The sequence below is a fragment of the Artemia franciscana genome, chromosome 11, assembly GCF_032884065.1.
Source record: "Artemia franciscana chromosome 11, ASM3288406v1, whole genome shotgun sequence".
NCBI classification, from domain to species: domain Eukaryota; kingdom Metazoa; phylum Arthropoda; class Branchiopoda; order Anostraca; family Artemiidae; genus Artemia; species Artemia franciscana.
Genome location: NC_088873.1, coordinates 37748171 through 37771021, shown reverse-complemented (window position 1 = coordinate 37771021; position 22851 = coordinate 37748171). Strand labels below are relative to the sequence as shown.

At 34.7% G+C, this 22851-nt stretch overlaps 1 protein-coding gene across 5 annotated transcripts in view; it reads right to left on the bottom strand.

The window, feature by feature from the left end:
- The window catches only part of LOC136033168 (uncharacterized), a 102248-nt gene that overhangs the window by 19872 nt on the left and 59525 nt on the right, over positions 1–22851 (bottom strand). For all 5 annotated transcript variants that reach the window (XR_010618870.1, XM_065713849.1, XM_065713851.1 and 2 more), the window contains exons 5-7: positions 20823–20888; positions 17434–17480; positions 7822–7975 (exon numbers count right to left, since the gene is read on the bottom strand). Coding sequence is in view for 4 of the 5 variants with exons in the window: in XM_065713849.1 (XP_065569921.1) it covers positions 7822–7975; positions 17434–17480; positions 20823–20888 (267 nt within the window). In the remaining variant the exon portion in view is untranslated. The remainder of the gene's footprint in view (positions 1–7821; positions 7976–17433; positions 17481–20822; positions 20889–22851) is intronic.

Genomic DNA, 22851 nt, shown 5'->3' with positions numbered 1-22851 from the left:
TAGAGATCGGAGATGGCAGAAGTCGCTACAGAAGGAGAGAGATGGGAAACATTAAGCAGAGATAAAAGTATTCATTCCAAATGTTCAATATTATGTTTTTTTCAGTGATGTGTAAGTGTACATCAACTATTGTGAAGGAAGAGTGGTGGGTCATTTTGTAGGCTTGGGTGGAGGCTAGAGACCTCAAATACTGAATGTTAATGCTCAAATATCCTAACTGTCATTGAGCCTTCAGATACAATTAGCACTGACGGAGGGGGACGTAGAAATTGATATTTAATGCCTCCTGATTCCTGGGAATATTTTGATCTACGCTTTTGCCATTGGCACTGAGGAGAAGGGTGTTAGCGCCCCTCCCATTCCGACAATCTTTGTCTACATAGCATTTTGTCTTTGTCTATATTTTTTTTCATATTGACGCTGGTTAATTAGTCCATGTTGTCTTTGGTTAGTTTGAATTCTTTTTCGCTGTTTACCGTTTTTGTTTATTTATAATACTCCGTACTTTGTGTTTTTTATACTTTTACAGGTAATAAAGTTCATTCATTATTCATAGCATAAAATATTACATTCACATACTTAATGGAACAGAGATTTAAAAGGCATTGCGGGGCATTACTGTGGGCCTCACCAGAAAATTTCAGGGAGGAGGGGCAAGTGCTGATTCAATAAAACTATTGTTCGTTGAAAACTTTGACCAAAAATTCCAATTTTGTCCGAAATATTAATTACAATACATTTTAATTCTCAGGCAGAAAAACTGAACAAGCGGGGCACGACCATTCAATATACCATTATTGACGGATGGAATTTAACAGCAAGAAATCAGGGGTTGAGTGAACCAGTAGCCCACATCACATCTTGATTAGGCCTGTGCATGATTTGAAAGAGGCTCGGAAATTAAATTTAAAAAAAAGTTTTCTGACTAAAAAGAACGAGCAAAATTAATGTTAAAGACACTAAGTAATTTAGGGGATCGGACGAAGAAGCGATCCAACTTGCTTACTTTAGGGCAAAACGGCGCGTACTTTCGGAAATCACACATATAGGGTGGCGCGTGCCAAGCGTGGCAGAAGTGTACCAAACGAGTGGAACTGCTTGGCATATATAATTTTCTGAGATTACTGAGATTTACACCAGATGGCGGAACTTGGGCACCGTCTTGCTTTAGGAACTTGGGCATACATATCATTTCGACAAAAACGTCACATTCAATATTATATGCTACAACAGGACGAGCTCAGATAAGTTCTAGCTCCTTGACAGCTATCCAGAGCTCATAATAGATGTCTCTGCAGATATTTTAGTCATTTAAAACCTTTCCATTTAAAGTACCATGTCATTTTCATTCTTTGGCTTGAATAATTTTACGATTTTACCTCTGCACTTTCGATGGTAAAAAGGAAGACAATGAAAGACATCATTTAGAGACCTACTCACCTGCCTCCCCCCTGCTCTCAGATCTGTTTAAATCATTTTGATTAAATTAAAGTCATTTTATTTAGATATTATTACCTGTTGACATTGCTTAAAGTGCTAAAAAATAACCATCAAAGGTAGTATCCAGAGAAGTTATGCCAAGTTTGAGCCCCCCTCCCCCTCCAATATTTTTATTTGACTCGTAAAAACGTAACATAAACGCAAATAAACAAATTTTGTATGCGTTTTTTAAGGTTCTTCTTAAAAATATTCCCCCACCCCAAACGAAAAAAATACCCCCCAAACAAAATTCTGGACATACCCTTGGTAGCATCATACCTTTTCACAGAAAAATTGTTCACTTCCCCCTGTAAATTTGTCACCACCGCAACTACCCCCTGCTTCATTTACTTTTGCTCGTTGGTTTTCCTGTACAATTTGACTGTTTTTGTGAGTTTTTTCCCTCCTTATTAATTCTGGCTTACGTGCTTCATTCTGACCCTGACCACAATATCTAGTAGCAAATGATGTGGCTTATCACCAAAAAAGCAGATTGCAACAAACTATTTATTTTTTACGCTTTTTGCGCAATCTCTTATGTAATCCATTAAATAGCTTAAAAACGGGCTTACAGTATCAACAATGTTTTAGCTACTGGGGCCAGTTTCATGCATCAACTGCATGATCATATCTTTATAAACAACTTGGTAAAACACACAGTTATGGCTCTCTCCTCCTGAAATCGCAAAATACACAATGTAATCTTTTGGAAAATTTAGCAAATTATTTTTTGGAGGGTTGGGAGAAGACTTTTAGGTATTTATATAATAAACACTCGAGAGTTTGTGACGCCATCTTAAGACAAAAACTAGTCAAGCAACTTCAACAAAACAATTCCTTTGGCTCTCTAGGCAAACAGGGGTTTCTAACTCTGTGAAAAATATAGTTGAATTAAAATCAAATAGTTGTGGGCTTCAAGTCATGGCTAATTGTAGAAAAAGCCAAGACAGATAGTCCAATTGAGTGAGAGGCAATTCTGGCATTAAACCCCCTTATTAGGATTGTTTATTAGGTTACGTATTTAATATACTGCAATCTGGGCGGCCCCTCTCCCAAAATTCTTTGTGGTAGTTTTGATAATTTTGTTACTAAAAGTATCATGTTTTCATCATATTTTGTTTTATTTCATTAGCACTGACCAAACTTCAATTTTCAAGTGATTATTATATAGCCGATAAATACCGACTTCTAATAGAGAGGAGGGAGTTAAACCAACCCAGAATACCAAGCTCACTTTCCTATCAAAAACATATTTTCTAAGCTGCCACCCTACTTCTGGAAAATTGTGCTGGGTTACAGACTACAGAAAAATTTGAGAATTGTTTGTCATCATTAAAGAACAAAACAGCGCATTGGACAATTTCATCACACTGAGCTTCACTCTACACAACAGTCGAAATTTCACAGACTACAAAACAATTTCGGGATTGTTTGTTATCATTAAAGAACAAAACAGCACATTAGACGCTTTTTTCATCACGCTGAATTTCACTCAACACCAACAGTCGAAATTTCAAAGATTACAGATCAATTTTAGAACAGTTTGTCATCATTAAACAACAAAACAGAGCATTGGACACATTTTTCATCACGCTGAACTGCTCTCTACTCAACAGTCAAAATTTCACAGACTACAAAACAATTTCGGGATTGTTTGTTATCATTAAAGAACAAAACAGCACATTGGACGCTTTCTTCATCACACTGAGCTTCACTCTACACAACAGTCAAAATTTCACAGACTACAGAACAATTTCAGAATTGTTTGTTATCATTAAAGAACAAAACAGCACATTGGACGCTTTCTTCATCACACTAAACTTCACTAACACAAGCAGTCGAAATTTCACAGATTACAGATCAATATCAGAATAGCTCGTCATCATTAAAAACAAAACAGCACATTGGACACATTTTTCATCACGCTGAACTTTACTCAACACAAGCAGTCGAAATTTCACAAATTACAGATCAATTCTAGAACAGTTTGTCATCATTAAAGAACAAAACAACACATGGACAAATTTTTCATCACGCTGAATTTCACTCAACACCAACAGTCAAAATTTTACATATTACAGATCAATTTTAGAACAGTTTGTCACTATTAAAGAACAAACGGGGCATTTCATAGACTACAGAACAATTTCAGAATTGTTTGTTATCATTAAAGAACAAAACAGCACATTGAAAACATTTTTCATCACGCTGACCATCATTCTACACAACAGTTGAAATTTCACAGACTATAGAACAATTTCAGAACTGCTTGTTATTATTAAAGAACAAAACAGCGCATTGGACATTTTTTCATCAGACTGAACTTCACTCAACACAACAATCAAAATTTCACAGACTACAGACCAATTTCAAATTGTTTGTCATCATTAAAGAACAAAACAGCACATTGAAAACATTTTTCATCACGCTGAATTTCACTCTACACAACAGTTGAAATTTCACAGACTATAGAATAATTTCAGAATTACTTGTTATTATTAAAGAAGAAAACAGCACATTGGACGCTTTTTTCATCACGCTGAACTTAAGTCAACACAAGCAGTCGAAATTTTACAGATTATAGATCAAGTTTAGAACAGTTCGTCATCGTTAAACAACAAAACAGAACATTGGACACATTTTTCATCACGCTGAACTTCACTCTACACAACAGAAAAATTTCACAGATTACAGTATAATTTCTGGATTATTTGTTATCATTAAAGAACAAAACAGCACATTAGACCCTTTTTTCATCACGCTGAATTTCACTCAACACCAACAGTCGAAATTTCAAAGATTACAGATCAATTTTAGAACAGTTTGTCATTATTAAACAACAAAACAGAGAATTGGACACATTTTTCATCACGCTGAACATCACTCTACACAACAGTTGAGCTTTCACAGACTACAGAATAATTTCAGAATTACTTGTTATTTATTAAAGAAGAAAACAGCTCATTGGACGCTTTTTCATTACGCTGAACTTAAGTCAACACAAGCAGTTGATATTTCATAGATTACAGATCAATTTCAAAACAGTTCGTCATCATTGAAGAACAAAACAGCACATTGGACACTTTTTCATCAGACTGAACTTCACTCAACACAACAATCGAAATTTCAGAGACTACAGACCAATTTCAGATTGTTTGTCATCATTAAAGAACAAAACAGCACATTGAAAACATTTTTCATCACGCTGAACTTCACTCTACATAACAGTTGAAATTTCATAGCTTACACATCGATTTCAGAACAGCTCGTCATCATTAAAGAACAAAACAGTAGCCTACATTCGACACATTTTTCATCACGCTAAACTTCATTCTACTCAACGGCCAAAAATTTCACAGATCAAAATCACTTTCAGAAATGTTGGTCATCATTAAAGACACAAAAAGCAAATTGATAACTTTTACCATCACAATTCAGTAACACAATGAACTTAATACAACGCCTGAAATTTCAGAGATTGGTCAACATTAAACAACGAAACAGGACATTGGACATTTTCGTCACACCTAAATTCGTTCTAAGCAACACCCAAAAACTTCCATCATCAAAGAACAAAACATCACACTGCACACATTTTTCATCACACTGAACTTCATACTATGAACTTCATACAGTGAGAGGCAATTCTAGCATTAACCCCCCCACATTTTTCATCACACTGAACTTCATACTATGCATTAGCCTAAAATTCCACTGGTGGAAAATCACTTAAATATTAAGCATGCAGATTTTAATGATTGCTGAGATTTTAAATTGCTTTCTTTTTATCATTACTGCTTATCTTCTGTGGGCAATGGATTTTCTTAGGCTGCTTGATTAGTCTGCTTAATATATTTTCTTTTTTTTCTCATTCTTTTTAATGATGATTCTCTTCTTTCGTTATTCTTTCACTATTATTTTAATTATTCATTTTATTTCATTATAATATGAAAAAAACTTCGTTTTCTTAAAGAGTTAAAGAGGCTGCGTCCCAAAGTCGAACCTTAAAACTTACAGGGATTAGGAGAGGCAGTTGGGGGGCTGCCGCCCCCCAAACCCCCAGCTTTTAAAGACTCTTTTGTACAGGGTTTTTTTTTGTGGGGGGACTTCATTGTTACTAATTACTAGTTTCGGCGCAATGGTTCTCCTGTCCTCTTGTGTTTAACATTTTTCGAAGTTATTCCATTATTCATTCATTTCAATTTTTTGTTAATTAAAAGAGGGCCTTTCCGAAGCCAAGAGCGGGGGGTTAGCAAAAAAACAAAAAACCTGTACAAAAGAGTCTCTAAAAGCTGGGGGTTTGGGGGGCGGCAGCCCCCCAACTGCCTCTTCTAATTCATGTACGTTTTATGGTTCGACTTTGGGACGCAGCCTCTTTAACTCTTTAAGAAAACGAAGTTTTTTTCATATTATTTCTGTACGTTTTTCTACAATCTATGGTGGATGTAATTTAATAATTCCTGTACTCCTCGTACAGGAATTAGGAGAGGAACCCCCCCCCCCCCGCTTTTAAATCATTGTATAAAATAGAAAAAAATAGATAGAATGACCGAAATGTTTCTTTTGCTCATAAGAAGCTAATATTCTGTTATCTCTCAAATGATAAGCTGTCCAGGTGTTATCAAAATTTTTTTGATGTTGTGAAAAAAACCGCCCGTAAGGGACTTGAACCCTTGACCCGAGGATTAAAAGTCCCACGGTCTACCGACTGAGCTAATCACTTGCATGTGTGTAAATATAACTTCTCAATAACTTTTAAAAATTTCAAATTAACATGGGCTCTTATGGACAGAAATGCGTTAATTAAGTAGCTAATGCGTGGTTTCTGGAAAACAGGGAAGGAGTTATCGGATCGAGCTGAAATTTCGCGGATAAGCTCCTGGGCCGTAGGGGACCTTAACTTGTGAATTTCAGCCCGATCGGACAACGTTAAAAGGGGGGGGGTTGGAGGGTCGAAACTTTCGGGAGGTTAAGATTTTCCTACGAAACTTTCCAGGAAAATTACTCGGAGAATTCCGCATCGAATGAGTCTTCGTACACCCTGATCCGATGTTGGATGTGACCTGTAGGCGTCTAGAAAAACAAAGAACATGAACTTTAAGTGGCTATGTGTGGTTTCTGGAAAACAGGGAAGGAGTTATCAGATCGAGCTGAAATTTCGCGGATAAGCTCCTGGGCCCTAGGGGACCTTAACTTGTGAATTTCAGCCCGATCGGACAACGTTAAAGGGGGGCTGGGGTTGACAGGTCGAAACTTTCAGCCAGATTTTCCCCATGAAGGAAAAGTTGGAGGGGGATAAAATTTTAACGTTTGGACTGATTTTGTTGCATTATAATTATTTTTTCTTCTGGATTACAGTTATCTTTACTCAGAACTTTTTCCTGTTGTTCTCGTTCTCTATATTCCGGCCCAGCAACGGATCCAGGAGACGGTTTTAGCGACACATGCCCCTCCAGAAGTTTAAAAGTCGAATAGAGGGGCATAAAAATACCATTGGGTCCTGTGGTGGTGCAGTGGATTTGACCTTAGCTTGGTAATACGGGACCCAGAGATCGAATCACGCTGCAGGAACGCACTGCAGGGCCGACGCAGGGACCTTAGTAGTCAAGAAGCGTCGTTAATTCTTAAATAATAATAATAATAAAATACCATTGGGGGACCCAAGCTTTGTGGGTGCCTCTCCTAATTACTAATTATGTAACCGCTCCTGTTCCGATCCAACAATTATAAGTTTTACTAACTTAAAACAGCCATACTTGCATCAACGTGAAAGTGCTGAAAAGGTTGGGTTTCATTTTTTAAGGATAACCTGTACAGACAATATACTTCTCAGCACTCCAATCCAGAATTACTTTTCTTCTCTTTGTTCAATTTTTTTCAGGATTTTTCTCTGTTGCTCAAGATGGGGACTGTAATTCCCATTTGTGGGTCTTCCGACTCTGGTAATCCCAACGGTACAGTTTCATTTTTATCCAACACCTTTTTTATAGATTTTCACCTGGCTATTTTTCGAAATTTTCATAATTTTTTTGACAATCAGTTTTTAACATTAGGAATAATCGAAATAATATTTACCATTACTGACTCAGCTTCAAATGGCAGTTCTTCCTCACTTGACAGTTTTTTTGTTTTTTTTTTTAAATTGCATTTTTTACTTTTCGTTTCTATGTACTACAGTTCGATTTTTTATGGAGGGGGTGTTGATTCCATTTAACCATTTTATTACAGATAATTCTTACTCACAAGAGAGTAATGGCTACCGATCTCTCCAATTTTTGCTTTAATTGACTCTACATTATTGTTTCAATAGCTAGTTATTTACATAAATTAAATTTGACTAACTTCTAGCCACCAGTTGTCTTCCTCATCTGGATACGGAAGGGAGGTAAGGTGATAATGGTGAGCGTGACGCATCACAAAACTGAGCAATGAAGGTACTTCTTCAGGAATGGATCCTAACAAGGGAGATTTTGATGAACGACCAGATAATTCTGACCTATAAAAAGCAAAGAACTATAATATTAAATTTACTATTAAAAAGCTGGTAAGGTTCGGTACATGAGAGAACAAACTTCCCTACTAATTCAAGTGCGTGACTACAGTAAGGTGTGACTATGGTATGGTGTGGCAAGGGTGTGACTATGGTATGGTGTGGCAAGGGTGTGACAGGTGCTACAAAAATATGGCACTATATATATATATAGTGTATATACATATATATATTATATATGCACATTTATATTGTATATTATATATACATTAGTGTATAAATATATACTATATAAAATATATAAATATAAGCACTAGAAAATAGTAATGATTTAAGTGCAAGTCAAGGGTAGGTTTGATGGTTCAACGCAATCAAGTTGGTTAATAAAGTTTAAATATTTTCTAAGACCAGAGGGGTGGTTATTCTAGGACCACATTCCAAGATTCACAAAATAGTTCTTACATATATATATATATATATATATATATATATATATATATATATATATATATATATATATATATATATATATATAAAACTGAGTAGACCTATGGTTAGGCAAGCTCAAAAAACAAGTGTTTTTCGAAAAAATATAAAGTAAAAAACAAATCAAAAGAAATAAAAAACCAACAAGGGCAATGCTGCTAAGACTTAATAAACAAAAAATTTTAAAAAAATATACAGGGAACTTTGTATCAACCAAACTACAAGATTGTTTTTAAGCAATACAAGAGGAACTAAGTTTGCTGTATAAAAAAAAAAAAAAAAAAAAAAAAAAAAAAAAAAAAAAAAAAAAAAAAAAAAAAAAAAGAGCATCCACAACCCAGGAGTATCAATTCACAAAATATTGGGGGAGGTCAAGGAATTTTTGTAAACGAAGATACAAAAAAAAGATACTTCTTAAATGCAATAGGAGACTTTTTTAATGGACAAACCAGAAAAATGCAATTTTCAAAACCTGTGGGAAGGCACGTATGTTGTCTTGTATTTTCTTTAAATGAAATATAAAAAAAAACTATATCAAAGTCTGTGAGAGCAAGTTGCAACCCCTAACACCCCCCCCCCAAATCGGCACCCTACCAGCACCAAGCAACTGACACAAATAGAGTAGATTTTGATATCTTCGAGTGTTTGTTTAAAAAATGAAAATCGATTAATTACAAGTCTTAGATACTTCACCGTATGCACAAAAAAAAAAAAAAAAAAAAAAAAAAATGACAAAACATGTTTTGAATTGTGTCGCGAACTTAATTTACTGTAATTTACAGTACTTGTTGCATAGATTTAGTTGTAGGCTATACATATACACAGTCATAATATTAGAAAATACGGTATCCATCCAACTTTCCTACAAGCTCCCTGTTATTTTTCTCGGAGTGAAGGTGCCATAAAATCTGCAAATTGTGCATTGAGACAGACGATCACAGGTGCAGTAACAAAAGAGCGACCCACCACCAGTAACAATCAAGAGTTTTAAAAACGCCTAAAAAAACTGTCTAGTGAAAAAGAACATCGCTAGGTGAAGCTGATTCAGTGATGGCAACTATTATTTCCATCAACAGTAAAAGTTTATTGCGAAAGAAACTTATGAAAATTTTTAGAAAGATCCTGAAACCTTAAGTCGTATCCAGGGTTTTTTTTCGGGAGAGGGGGGTTTACAAAAAAAAATACAAAACGTATCAAAAATCTGTCTAAATTTATTTTGTTACATTTTTACGAGTCGGGTGATAACTTCGTAGAGAGGGTGGTAGCAAATCCCGTACCCCCCCTTGGATAGAGCCTTCCCGACACCCCTCAAAATTGGCATAAGATCAAAATGAAAATAACACTATTGGAATCACCATGGTCAAAAACCTTCTTAAGAATTTTGCAGAATGATATTTTCCTGAATACTGAGAAGAGTGCTCGAGTCATTATACTATATAAGGGTGAGCCACAAAAAGATCCAGCTAACTATCAGCCAGTATCTATGTGGCCTGTGTTTAGCAAAATTTTGAGGAGGCGATACTTTTTGGTCTTAACAATTTTCTGAAGTCTTTTCCTTGATTTTATATTTGCTTTTTGTGGATCTCTTGGTTCAAGTCTTACTTGTGAGGTAGAATAATCTCTGTTGATCCACTTTTCCGCACATTCTCAAAAGCGGACAAGGGTTTTCTTCAAGGATTGATTCTAGGGTCTCTTAATTTAATTTATAATTAATTTTAATTTATGTAAACGCTTTTAATTAATGTAATGAACTTTTAATGTATGCAATTTAATGTAATGTAAATGCAATTTAATACATGACCTTTTAATTAATGTAATGCTTTTAATTTATGCAAATGACCTAATTTTCGCAATTAGAAGTGGAAAACCTTTATGTTGTCTGCCATCCTACATTTCCCTGTGCCCATAATTTTCGTTCAAAGCGGCCATAGCATTCAGACCAAAGGACATGATATAGCAAGAAACTCAGATAAGTATTTGAATCCCTTACTTTGGAGAAAATCCTTTACTTACGACATCCCTGGCAAAACCTGGATGACGAAAAATGAAAATACTGAGAAAAAGCACTACTTGGTGAAAAGTGACATTTTTATCCCAAAATAATCTAGTAGGGAAACGTTCATGCTTTGGGTCATAAATTTCGGAAATGTGTCCCTTTTTTGCCCTATTATGTCCAAATTTATAAAATGTGTCACTTTTTTGCCCTTTTATGTCATTGTGTCCCGGTGCACGGGAATGTGTCCTTGTTCAGTTCAGTTTATTAACATCAACATAAATGGACAACAATAGCTCTCTACCCCTACAAGGCTCCATGGCCCTTAAGCTCCAAGGCTCCATGTGAAATAAAATGTGTTCAGTTGGCAATCCTGGTTACAACGGCAATGTTCATGACTGAACACTAAAAGATGATAAGGTCAAACCACGTGTGTCTTAAAATTTGAAGATCCTGCTGGAAATGATTAAGTATTTTGATCAATATTCAGTAAACGAGTATTTTTGACCAGAGTTGGGCCAGGAGGTGGCTGTGATTTCAACCCTTTGTGCGCATAGAGATTGCGGCTTCGTTTAAAATGCCAAATATGTTGGGATAAAATGAAGTATAGATTGTAAAAACAAATTCCTCCCGGAAAAGGAGGTTACCCCAAATAAAAAGCAAGATCAAAATAAAAATAGCCAAGTTTTGAGCCACAAGGCAATTGCAAAAATTTCTAGTCGCCATCAAAATAAGCCTGTTTGGTGTAAAACGAGCCAATGCGGCAACACTGTCTACAGCAGTTAAACTAAAACACGCAGAGAGAAAAAAAAGATTAAAGAGTATTTCGCAACCGGACCAAAAAACCTGTTCCTTAATCTAGCCCATCTGTGTAGTTCGTATTGCGCAAGGATTTCAACATACCAAGTTTTTTTTTATATCAAGACCATGTTGCAATAAAGAAACATTCTTGTCAATATTTATGCAACGAGAAAAATGCGAATGTTTTTAAGGCCTCAATTAAAAGGATACCTATTCTATTACATAGAATTTGAAAATTAATATACAGTATATTCAGCACCTAATGTGTGGTTGATGTTTCTAACATATAAAAACCAAGTTTTAACTTGGTTAATAAAAACCAAGGAGATAGGCGCTTTTGCATGCTGAAGGGAAGACAGAACGGAAAATATATTAGGACGGGCGGTAAAAGCAATGGACGAAATATTCATCTACGCCAACAACCAGGTACGTATATAGAGGGGTGTCCATTCGATGACCCAGATTTTTACGATTTTTTCATACTTTTATCATTATTTTTTGATATTTTTGTGCTTAGAACCTTTGCCGTCCACAAAATTAGTTCCCAAGTATATACTCGCACGGACAATACATAACTCCTTACAAAAAAAGCCTCTACAGTAATGTTTAATAAGCAGTCATTATTGTCGGTGTTATTATTTCGCTACATATTGCAGGAGGAAATAAAATGCTCTATCAGTTAATAATGTCGTAAGTTGACACAAAATGAAACAGTATTAACTAAATTTAAATAAAATAATTTTTTAATTACAACAATTAAATTTCTAAAAATTAAACAAATTTTACTGAAATTCAGCAAATTTTAATTTTCCGCTTTATTAAACAGAAGGTGCTTACGCGTTATAGCGACCAAACCCAGGAAGTGAAGTTAAGTTAATCATAATGAAATATACTAAAAATATGATGAAAATGTGGCCTAATACTTCAGTAAAAAAAAAAATATGAAAACTACAACAAAGAATTATGCAAAGCAGGCCTCATATGAGCATTATATTAAATAACTAACCTGACCAGCTAGCATTGTATTAACTAACTAACCTAACCAGCTCTACATATTAAATATTTAATTAAAATATACTGGTGTAGTAGTTTATCTCACTGAGACTTGGCTAATTATCTCAGAATGCAGATAGAGAAACCAGTTTTACTCAGATCAAAAACTTGAGTGTGGTCGCTATAATACGCAAGTACCAAACAGAATCCTATCCAAGAGAAAAAAATCTCAGTCTTTCATTCCATACCGAAAACAAAATTTATTTCCTTGGATTAAGCGGAAACTGACAAGTAAAAATAAATAATTTGAACAGAAACAGAATAAGCAAAAGATAGCAACTTAACACCCCAGCTAATCGTGGCTTATCTACGAGGTACAAGGATGCTTGTTTGTATGATATGATGGTGGGAACGGTTGCAGAGCTTCCCTTTCCTATGCAGCTTCTGAGGCCACGGTGTTCCTCATTCAGCAGCAATTTAACTGCTGGCCTTCCTACGTCTAAGAGTGTTTAGGATATTCCATCTATCAGATAAGCGTGACCACTATTGTTATTTGTTTCTTATATACAATTCGCACCCATCATGCATACTGTCGTATCTGCCGAGAATCAGATTTCGCATTTTTTTTTTTTTGAATGAACCAAAAATACAAATTAAAGTCACTTGGACATTTTACGAATCCTTAGAATTATTCTCAAAACCCTGATTCATAATTCTGGGGGATTCTGAAAATGGATAAACAACTTTTAATCTGGATATTTGGTTCATTTGAAGTAAAAGAATCTGAAATCCGAATTTTGGCAGATATGATATTATATGAGATGGGCGACAAGTTATGGATCTTTATGATTACTTCATCAACTCCAAAGTTGTTATGTTATATACACTATAAGCTTTTTAGGAGATCGGAAAACCAGAAAAATGCGTCTCGACTTTGTTTGCTCATTGTGAAGGTCCCCGGTAGCACGGATGGTTGCACAGCTTCCCTTTTCCAAGTAGGTTCTAAGACCACGGAGCTACTCAACAACATATTGACAGCTGGTCTTCATAAATCTCAGAATCTTGAGGAGATTCCATCTACCAGGGAAGGAGTGAACCCAACTGTTATTTATTTGTTATGCTCAGTTGTGTATTTTTATAATTATTTCAGCTATAGTAGCTCAGAAAACGGTATGTTGCACATCACATGTTTTAGAGAAGAATGACAAAAAAAAAAAACAGCAAATATATCTAGGGTTACTAAGGCCCAGTTATCTTTATAAAGATGGTTTTTGTAGATGTTGAAGATCGAATTTGATATGAAAAGTTCCATTTTTCTGTGAGTGAGAAAATATAGCATAACAGATTTCCAAAATGTTTGATTATGGTAGCTGACTAATTAATGATGGCCGGTTGAGAAAGTGAATCAATTTGAATGATTATGAAATATTTTTGTTTGACAACCTTTTAAAAAAATGCTGAAACAAAGAAACAATAACTTATTATAATCTTTGTTATCACCATTAGTGTATGCATCATAGCTTTGATGGAAGAGAAGTAAATGTGGACAAAAAAGTGTTTCGCCTAGAGTCGATCTTAGCTAAAAAGCTCTAAACCAAACAGTTCGTGGTAACGAACTGTAGTAAGGAGCGACCCGGCTCAATAGTAACCAAAACTCTAAAAAATGGAATTTTGGCACCAATAGCTACATCAAAAGAATTGCATTTTAATGCTGATTTTTGCTGAAAATTTGCCTTATTTTAGAAAATAGGGGGAAACACCCCCTAAAAGTCATAGAATCACAACGAAAATCACACCATCAGATTCAGCGTATCAGAGAACCCTACTGTAGAAGTTTCAAGCTCCTATCTACAAAAATGTGGAATTTTAAATTTTTTGCCAGAAGGCAGATCACGGATGCGTGTTTATTTGTTTTTTTTTTCCAGGGGTGATCGTATCGACCCATTTGTCCTAGAATGTTGCGAGAGGGCTCATTCTAACGGAAATGAAAAGTTCTAGTGCCCTTTTTAAGTGACCGAAAAAACTGGATGGCACCTAGGCCCCTCCCACGCTAATTATTTTCCCAAAGTCAACGGATCAAAATTCTGAGATAGCCATTTTATTCAGCGTAGTCGAAAAACCTTATAACTATGTCTTTGGAGACGACTTACTCCCCCACAGTCCCCGTGGGAGGGGTTACAAATTCAAAAGTTTGACCAGTGCTTACATATAGTAATGGTTATTGGGAAGTGTACAGGCGTTTTCAGGAGGATTTTTTGGTTGGAGGCAGGGGTTGAGAAGAGTGGGATATGCTGGGGGAACGCTCCATCGAGGAATTTGTCATGGGGGAAGAAAATTTCCATGAAGGGAGCGTAGGATTTACTAGCATTACTTAAAAAAAACAATGAAAAAATAAATTTGAAAAAGTTTTTTTTCAGCTGGAATTAAGCAGCAGCATTAAAACTTAAAACGAACAGAAATGATTACCCATATGAGGGGCTCACCTCCTCCTTATACCTTGCTCTTTACACTAAAGTATTCTATTAATTTCAACTATTTATTCTGCGGCTTTTGTGATTCAGGGGTCATTCTTAATGAATTGGAACAAAATTTAAGCTTTAGTGTAAAGAGCGAGGTACTGATGAGGGGGCGAACCCCCTCATATATGTAATGAAAACATGAGAATACAAAATTTCTTTACGTAAGCTAATTTATAAGTTACGTATATCTTTTACTTATAAAAAGATTCGTAAAAGATTAAAAGTTCTAGTTGCCTTTTTAATTCACCGAAAATCGGAGGGCAACTAGGCTTCCTCCGCCGCTCTTTTTTTCTCAAAGTCATTCGATCAAAATTATGAGAAAGCCATTTAGCAAAAAAAATAAATATACAAATTTCGTTTTAATTATTCCTCTGCGGAGAGCCAAAATCAAAACACGCATTGATTCAAAAACGTTCAGAAATTAGATAAAAAAAACAAGTTTTTTAAATGAAAGTAAGGAGCGACATTAAAACTTGAAACGAACAGAAATTACTCCGTATATGAAAGGGGCTTTTCCTTCTCAACGCCCCGCTCTTTACCCTAAAGTTTTTTGCTGTTTTAAAATGTAGAGTTAAGAGAAATAGTTAAACTTTAGCGTAAAGAGCGGGGCGTTGAGAAGGAAAAGCCCCTTTCATATACGGAGTAATTTCTTTTCGTTTTAAGTTTTAATGTCGCTCCTTACTTTCATTTAAAAAAAACTTGTTTTTTTTTATCTAATATTATCAAGTATTCAGTGCTTTTCTTGATAAATTATTATAGTCCTTGGATTCATCCAATGGATCTTTGTCTATTCAGCAGATTTGGACAGACATATATACCATGGAAAAATATTAGGAAAACTTTGGGTTACTAAGGCCCAGTTGTCTTTATAAAGAAGATTTTTGTAGATGCTGAAGATCAAATTTGACATGAAAAGCTCCATTTTCAACTTTTTCTGTGAGTGACAAAAGATAGTATAATAGATTTTTGAAAATGAAACTTTTGAGTATTTTTAGGACAAGAAAACATAACAGTATTAAAAAACCTTTGATCCGTTCTTATTTTAATCAATTTAATCTAGCTTATAAACAAGATTTTTAAGTGAAAAGATGTGTCATTTTGTTAGAATCTAATATCAGACGATATCTGATGGATGTACACAATAATACGCAATAAACAGAATACCATTTAACAACAATACATAATAAACAAAACAAAAGAAGACAAGGAGGATTTTGAGAGGACAGTGAGCGCAACCTTAGCGAATATTTCGTCTATATAACCGACAATCGTCAACAGCGAAATATAACATAAACATGATAAAAAGAACTAGCTTATTCAAACTTACTAACTTACTCTTCGTCATTATTATATTATACAGAAGTTTTTCCGCACTGGTATTGTTTTTGAATCTTCACATCGAATTGCTTAAAAGCAACAAATACAGTTTATGAGCTGCGACTTTCTTTTTTTCTTTCTTTTTTTTTTGTTCAGCGTTTTTGTTTTTTTCTTAACGTTTCAGATTATTTCGAAGTATGTGTTAACTTCTTAATCTACTTTTTTACTTACTCTTCGTCATTATTATATTACACAGTAGTTTTTCTGCACTGGTGTTGTTTTTGAATCTTCACATCGAATTGCTTAAAAAAACAAATTTAGTTTATCATATGCGAGTTTCTTTTTTCTTTCTTTTTTTTGAACAGTGTTTTTGTTTTTTTTTTCTTACCTTTCATATTATTTCGAAGTATGTGTTAACTTCTTAATCTACTTTTTTACTTACTCTTCATCATTATTATATTACACAGAAGTTTTATTTGCACTGGTGTTGTTTTTGAATCTTCACATCGAATTGCTAAAAAAACAAAAACAAATACAGTTCATCAGCTGCGACTTTCTTTTTTTCTTTTTTTTTGTACAGCGTTTTTGTTTTATTTTTTCTTACCTTTCATATTATTTCGAAGTATGTGTTAACTGCTTAATCTATTTTTTTCTTTCTCTTTTTTCCCTGTTGATAATTTTTTTTTCTTTACTTTGTTCTTATTTCATTATATCATAAATATCTTTGAAACTAAGCAAATCCCCTAGCTATGCCCACCGTTGAGAAAGCTGAAATGGTTGTTGTGATTTTTATGTCATTTTGGAAATTTCTCTATTTTCGAACTATCTCAATTTTTTGCATCATTTGAAGAAGATAAGAGATTTAAAGGTTCAAATTATTAATTTTTTTCCCCTTAAACATCTCCTAAAGGCGAATCTATGATCACCCCTTGAATTTTTCCATGAGGGTAGAGGGTAGTCTAGAAATATTTTCAAGAGAGGGATAACAATTTAACAAAGACTTTTTTTACTGGAATTGTTTTAAAACAAACTTTATAGAACTGGCCTTTTACATGTTTTAGACTTACGGCACAGGAAGGGAGCAAATCAACTGGTCTAATCCCCTCCCACTTTAGATCCTATTTCCAGATCTGTCGGTAAATCTTTGGTAAAACGCATATGCACAAGTGTATGGTTGTAGTATAATGTAAACCCTTTTAAGAGTATAATAGTTGTGGTATAATGATATTTCACTCAAATTAGGCCCCCGAAAGAAGAAGATTATGATCCAAACGAAACCAAACGTTAAGAGTGACAAAGAATGAAGCAGTTAAAATTAATAGCAAAGCTTGACACGATTTCGAAAATGTACTTACTTAAAGCATGGTGAGTTAATATGTGGCTCATCTTCCATTAAAACCTCCTAAAAAGAAAACGAAGCAAAATAACCAGAGGTTTAATTTTACATACATACCAGGCACGTGTGTAGAAAGGGTATTCAGTCATGGAATACCATAATTACACGGTTTCTAAATAATTCCTATAAATGCACTAGTCATCTTTTTTTTTAAGAACAAGACTGCAAGAAACTTTTTTCTCAAAATTAAAAATAAGAAAACTCGTGAACATTCCACATCCGTATATCTCAAATTTGTTGTTTAACATTTTAAAATAATTTGGTTAAGTACAAGGTTATTTTATAGGTTATGTAAGTTGTTCTTTCGCTCCGTGTAGCCTACATTCCACTTGTGGTTAAGTAGTAAAATATTATATTCCAAAAATTAATATTTTGAGATTTTTGGAATATTAATATTCCAAAACATCTTCTCCCCAAAACACATTCATGAATAGGCGACCCGTGATAACGCTCAGCCATAAGTTGGCTTGGCACAGTCAACGCCAACGTCATGAAAATTTTGTTAATTTTCAAAAAAGGGTTGAAATACCCCCGACGGAGCAAGTGATCTTGATGAAGATTATACTATCTAATGCAGCTTATCATACAACCCTTTGTATAGGTTTCAAGCTCCTATCGACAAAAATGAGGAATTTTGTTTGTATTTTTTTTGGAGAATTAAGAGCATGGGTACATGTTTTTTTTTCCAGGGTTATTGTACCGTATCAATTCTTAAGAAAAGAGGATGGCTCACTTGAACGAAAATTAAAAGTTTAGTGCCATTTCTGAGAAACAAGATTTTGCCAGAGCGAAGTGGCGTTACATGAATTGCGTAACATATATATTATATTGCATAGGGAGGAAACTACTCCTCCCCCCGAAACATTCATGCGTACATGCCTAGCATTAGGCTACACTTCTAAAGGCTAAAGGGCATCAGTGTCTAACTGTTCTAACTTCTTTTGCAGGGCTCCCACGACGTCTACAAAGTAAATAAAGTTTTTTACAAGGTTCATGCCATGAAGTTCGTCCCGTTCATACAGGGATTTCCCGACATCACGGCAAGTTTGTCGACTACCCCCCCAGCCAGTTTTAACTGCAACTTAGCTGACTTTTTGGAAAAGTTAAATAGAGTTTAACTTCATTCCGACTGAAATAGAGTGGACAAAGTCACGCGAGAGAAACGGTTTATTAACTTTGCGTACAACTTCAAAAACTTTATCGATGCCGTACAAGTCCCTCATTTAGCAGTCAATGAGTATCGACTCAGACTTCATAGGCCTGCATCTACCGTACCTACTTAAGGTACGTCACATTTCCACTACACCATTAAACCTTTCACACCAGCATAACTTCCGGTTTCACGTGAGGCTATGCAAAATTACGGCGTAAATTTTGTCCGTAACCTACACAATGCTAAGTAGACTGGAGCTATAATTAGAATCACGTTACATCGGTTAAGTATGTCAACGTTATGGAAAAGTCAGTGTAGTTAAAACTGAATTTCTGGGTGAAGAATTAACAGATTTTGAAATTAAACTAACAAACTTTTTCTAGAAAGCCTTTCGCACTTGATCAGAGCTTGAATCTCCATCGGCATTCCACAATTTTAATCCTTGAATATTTTTGCTTATGATGATTGTGATGATTTAAGACTCTAATTACGATTGTTCTTGATTTTTACGTCCGATTAGTGCGAAAGGACATGTTAAAATATTAAAGGTTATACTTAACTAACTGCCACTTAGCATAGGAAATTACGTATGTAGTGTGAAAGCCGCTTTTAAGTAATTTTATGTCATTGCTAAATAAAGAAGATATGCTTTTTTCTATTCAAGAATAAGGGATAAGGTTAGTTCCTGCTTGACATTTCAGAGATTAAAACAAGATACAAAAACCAGAGGTACATCTTTTACGCTTAGTAAGGCAACAGGTTGTAGATTATGCTACTTAATTTCAAAACCCGTTGAACTTCATATACGATTAATTAGCTCTATATTGTGTGCTGAGTCAGGCAACAACTACCAATACCCGGGAAGTGGTTCGAAAATAAACACTAAAAACAATCTTTAAATAAATTGAACCATATACTGGCTGATATTTTGAGCTCCACGAGGTGTTGCCAACTATCCACAACCTGGTGTAGATCTCGAAGCGTCATTTATTCCAACAAGCGTAAAGTTCCACCACGCCTCGCCTCTTCTCACCAAGCAAGGCACTCTGAACCACGAATGGAACAATCCTTCCACGCGTGACACGTGCAACCTGGTGTACAAAATCTTTGAATGTGAGTGGCCCCCCGAAGCTACCTATTGGCATGACAAATTCAATATAAATTGCACAGTCGCCATTGTCACACAATGTTCAATTTGTAATTGCAAAAAAAAGAGCTGAATCATATAAAAACCGCAAGTCTCGTAGGTAGCTGTTAAATGTGTGACTTACTATTTGCTCTTCCTGCTGCTATTATACTTTTGTTCTGGATTGAGCATACAATTAAATTGAGGATTATTAAATTATTATTATTATTATTTTGATTATTATTGACTAATTATTATTGTTGATTATTATATTTGACTATTATTATTTTATATTATATTACTATTATACTATATTATTATTGATTATTATTTTATTGACTAATTATTATTATCGATTATGATTATATATTATTATTATTATTATTATTATTATTTTTATTATTATTAATATTAAATTGAATATATAATTGAGGATTTTAATGATGCACTAACATAAAAAATTAATCTGAAGATATTAGAGGCCAAGCATATAGCACTGTATTGTGGTGCCAATGGGGAGAGGTATGGGGGCATATGCTCTAACTTGATTTGGCTATTTTCAGCGCAAATGCCCTTTTTGTATTTTCACTGAAAATGAAAAATTTACCCCCTCCCCTAGATTTAGGAAAATAAATTTTGCCACCCTACATTTCTGCTAATTGACGCCACCGCCAGATAGCTGCTACTTATTCCTGCTGCTGCTTATTCCTGCAAAAATCGGAACATCAAAGCAAGCATGTAAGAGACCTTAAACTGCGGCCTTTTACAAAAATATGCAGAACTTAACACCAATGATCCGTAGCACTGGGTCTCAAAAAGGAAATTAAGGCCACTTTTTTCTTAGATTACTGAAACCCTTAATGCTCTAATTTAAATTAATTTTCTGTTTTAAGATAAGTTGATTATCTGATAGTACAACAAATTAAAACATCTTACTCATTTCGAAACAATAGGGTGGATTTAGAAACTAACTGTGGTCCCTAATATTTAGGAGTCTACAGCCTCTAGCCTAAACTAGCCTACTGGGTAATACTCCCTTGCCTATATAATTACAATAATATATACTTACAACAAGACTTTTTGAATCAATTGAATCAGACGCTTCCATACCTGCTAATCTCTCTTGACAGGATTCCTAAATAAAATATAACCACTGGATTAGATACAATCGCAACAGACTTTATATATATGTATATATATATATATAATGGGTACTTGTTCATTATACGTCACTCACTCACTACAAAACTCGAGAAAAAAATGTTTTTTTTCGTTAAAATATTCTAGGACCACACTGGTTATACATGATGCATGAAACCTGAAAGGAGAGGATAGAACAATAAAAATAAAAATAAAACTAAAAATAAAAAATGAAATGAAAAATAAAATCAAACAAGTAAGTGCGAAAATGAGGGTTTTGTCAGCCAGTAGCAAAATATGAAGACGAAAAACGAGCAAATATCAAACAGATCGTGGTAACGAAGGAGCGACCCGGCTCAATAGTAACCAAAACTCTAAAAAATGGAATTTTGATACCAAAGCTACATCAAAAGAATCGCATTTTAATGCTGATTTTAAATATATAAGTTTCATCAAGCTTAGCTCTTATCTACAAAAATGTGGAATTTTGTATTTTTTGCCAGAAGGCAGATCTCGGATGCGTGTTTATTTGTTTTTGTTTTGTTTTTTTCCCAGGGGTGATCGTATCGACCCAGTTGCCCTAGAATGTTGCGAGAGGGATCATTCTAACGGAAATGAAAAGTTCTAGTGCCCTTTTTTATGTGACAAAAAAATTGGATGGCACCTAGGCCCCCTCCCACGCTAATTATTTTCCCAAAGTCAACGGATCAAAATTATGAGATAGCCATTTTATTCAGCGTAGTCGAAAAACTTTATAACTATGTCTTTGGGGACGACTTACTCCCCAACAGTCCCCATAGGAGGGGCAACAAGTTACAAACTTTGACCAGTGCTCACATATAGTAATGGTTATTGGGAAGTGTGCAGGCGTTTTCAGGAGGATTTTTTTGGTTGGGGGGATGGGTTGAGAAGAGAGGGATATGCTGGGGGAACTTTCAATCGAGAATTTGTCATGGGGGAAGAAAATTTCTATGAAGAGAGCGCAGGATTTAGTAGCATTATTTAAAAAAACAATAAAAAATAAATATAAAAAAGTTTTTTCAGCTGGAAGTAAGGAACAGCATTAAAACTTAAAACAAACAGAAATTATTACCCATACGAGCGGCTCACCTCCTCCTAATACCTCGCTCTTTACGCTAAAGTATTTTTAGTAACTTCAACTATTTATTCTACGGCTTTTGTCATTCAGGGGTCAATCTTAATGAATTGGGACAAAATTTAAGCTTTAGTGTAAAGAGCGAGGTACTGACGAGGGGGCAAACCCCCTCATATATGTAATAAAAACATGAGAATACAAAGGTTCTTTACGTAAGCTAATTTATAAGTTACGTAAATCTTTTACTAATAAAAAGATTCGTAAAAAATTAAAAGTTCTAGTTGCCTTTTTAATTAACCAAAAAATCGGAGGGCAACTGGGCTTCCTCACCCGCTCTTTTTTTCTCAAAATCATTCGATCAAAATTATGAGAAAGCCATTTAGCCAAAAAAAAAGTTTTTTTAACCGAAAGTAAGGAGCGACATTAAAGCTTAAAACGAACAGAAATTACTTCGTATATGAAAGGGGCTGCTTCCTCATCAACGCCCCGCTCTTTACGCTACAATTTTTTACTGTTTAAAAAGAAAAAATTGAGAGAAATAGTCAAACTTTAGCGTAAAGAGCGGGGCGTTGATGAGGAAGCAGCCCCTTTCATATACAGTGTAATTTTTGTTCGTTTGAAGTTTTAATGTCGCTCCTTGCTTTCAGTTAAAAAAAAAACTTGTTTTTTCTATTTAATTTCGACAAGGACCTTCGCCAAATCGTCCTCAGTGCTCGTTAAAAAAAAAGAAAAAAAAGAATCAGCAAAATTTAACCTTTCGAAGTGAACTAGTATAGTTTACTTCGAAAGGTTTTTTTTTTATGAGCACTGAGGACGACTTGGCAGAGGTCCTTTTCAAAATTTTTGCTTGTTTTTCGTCTTC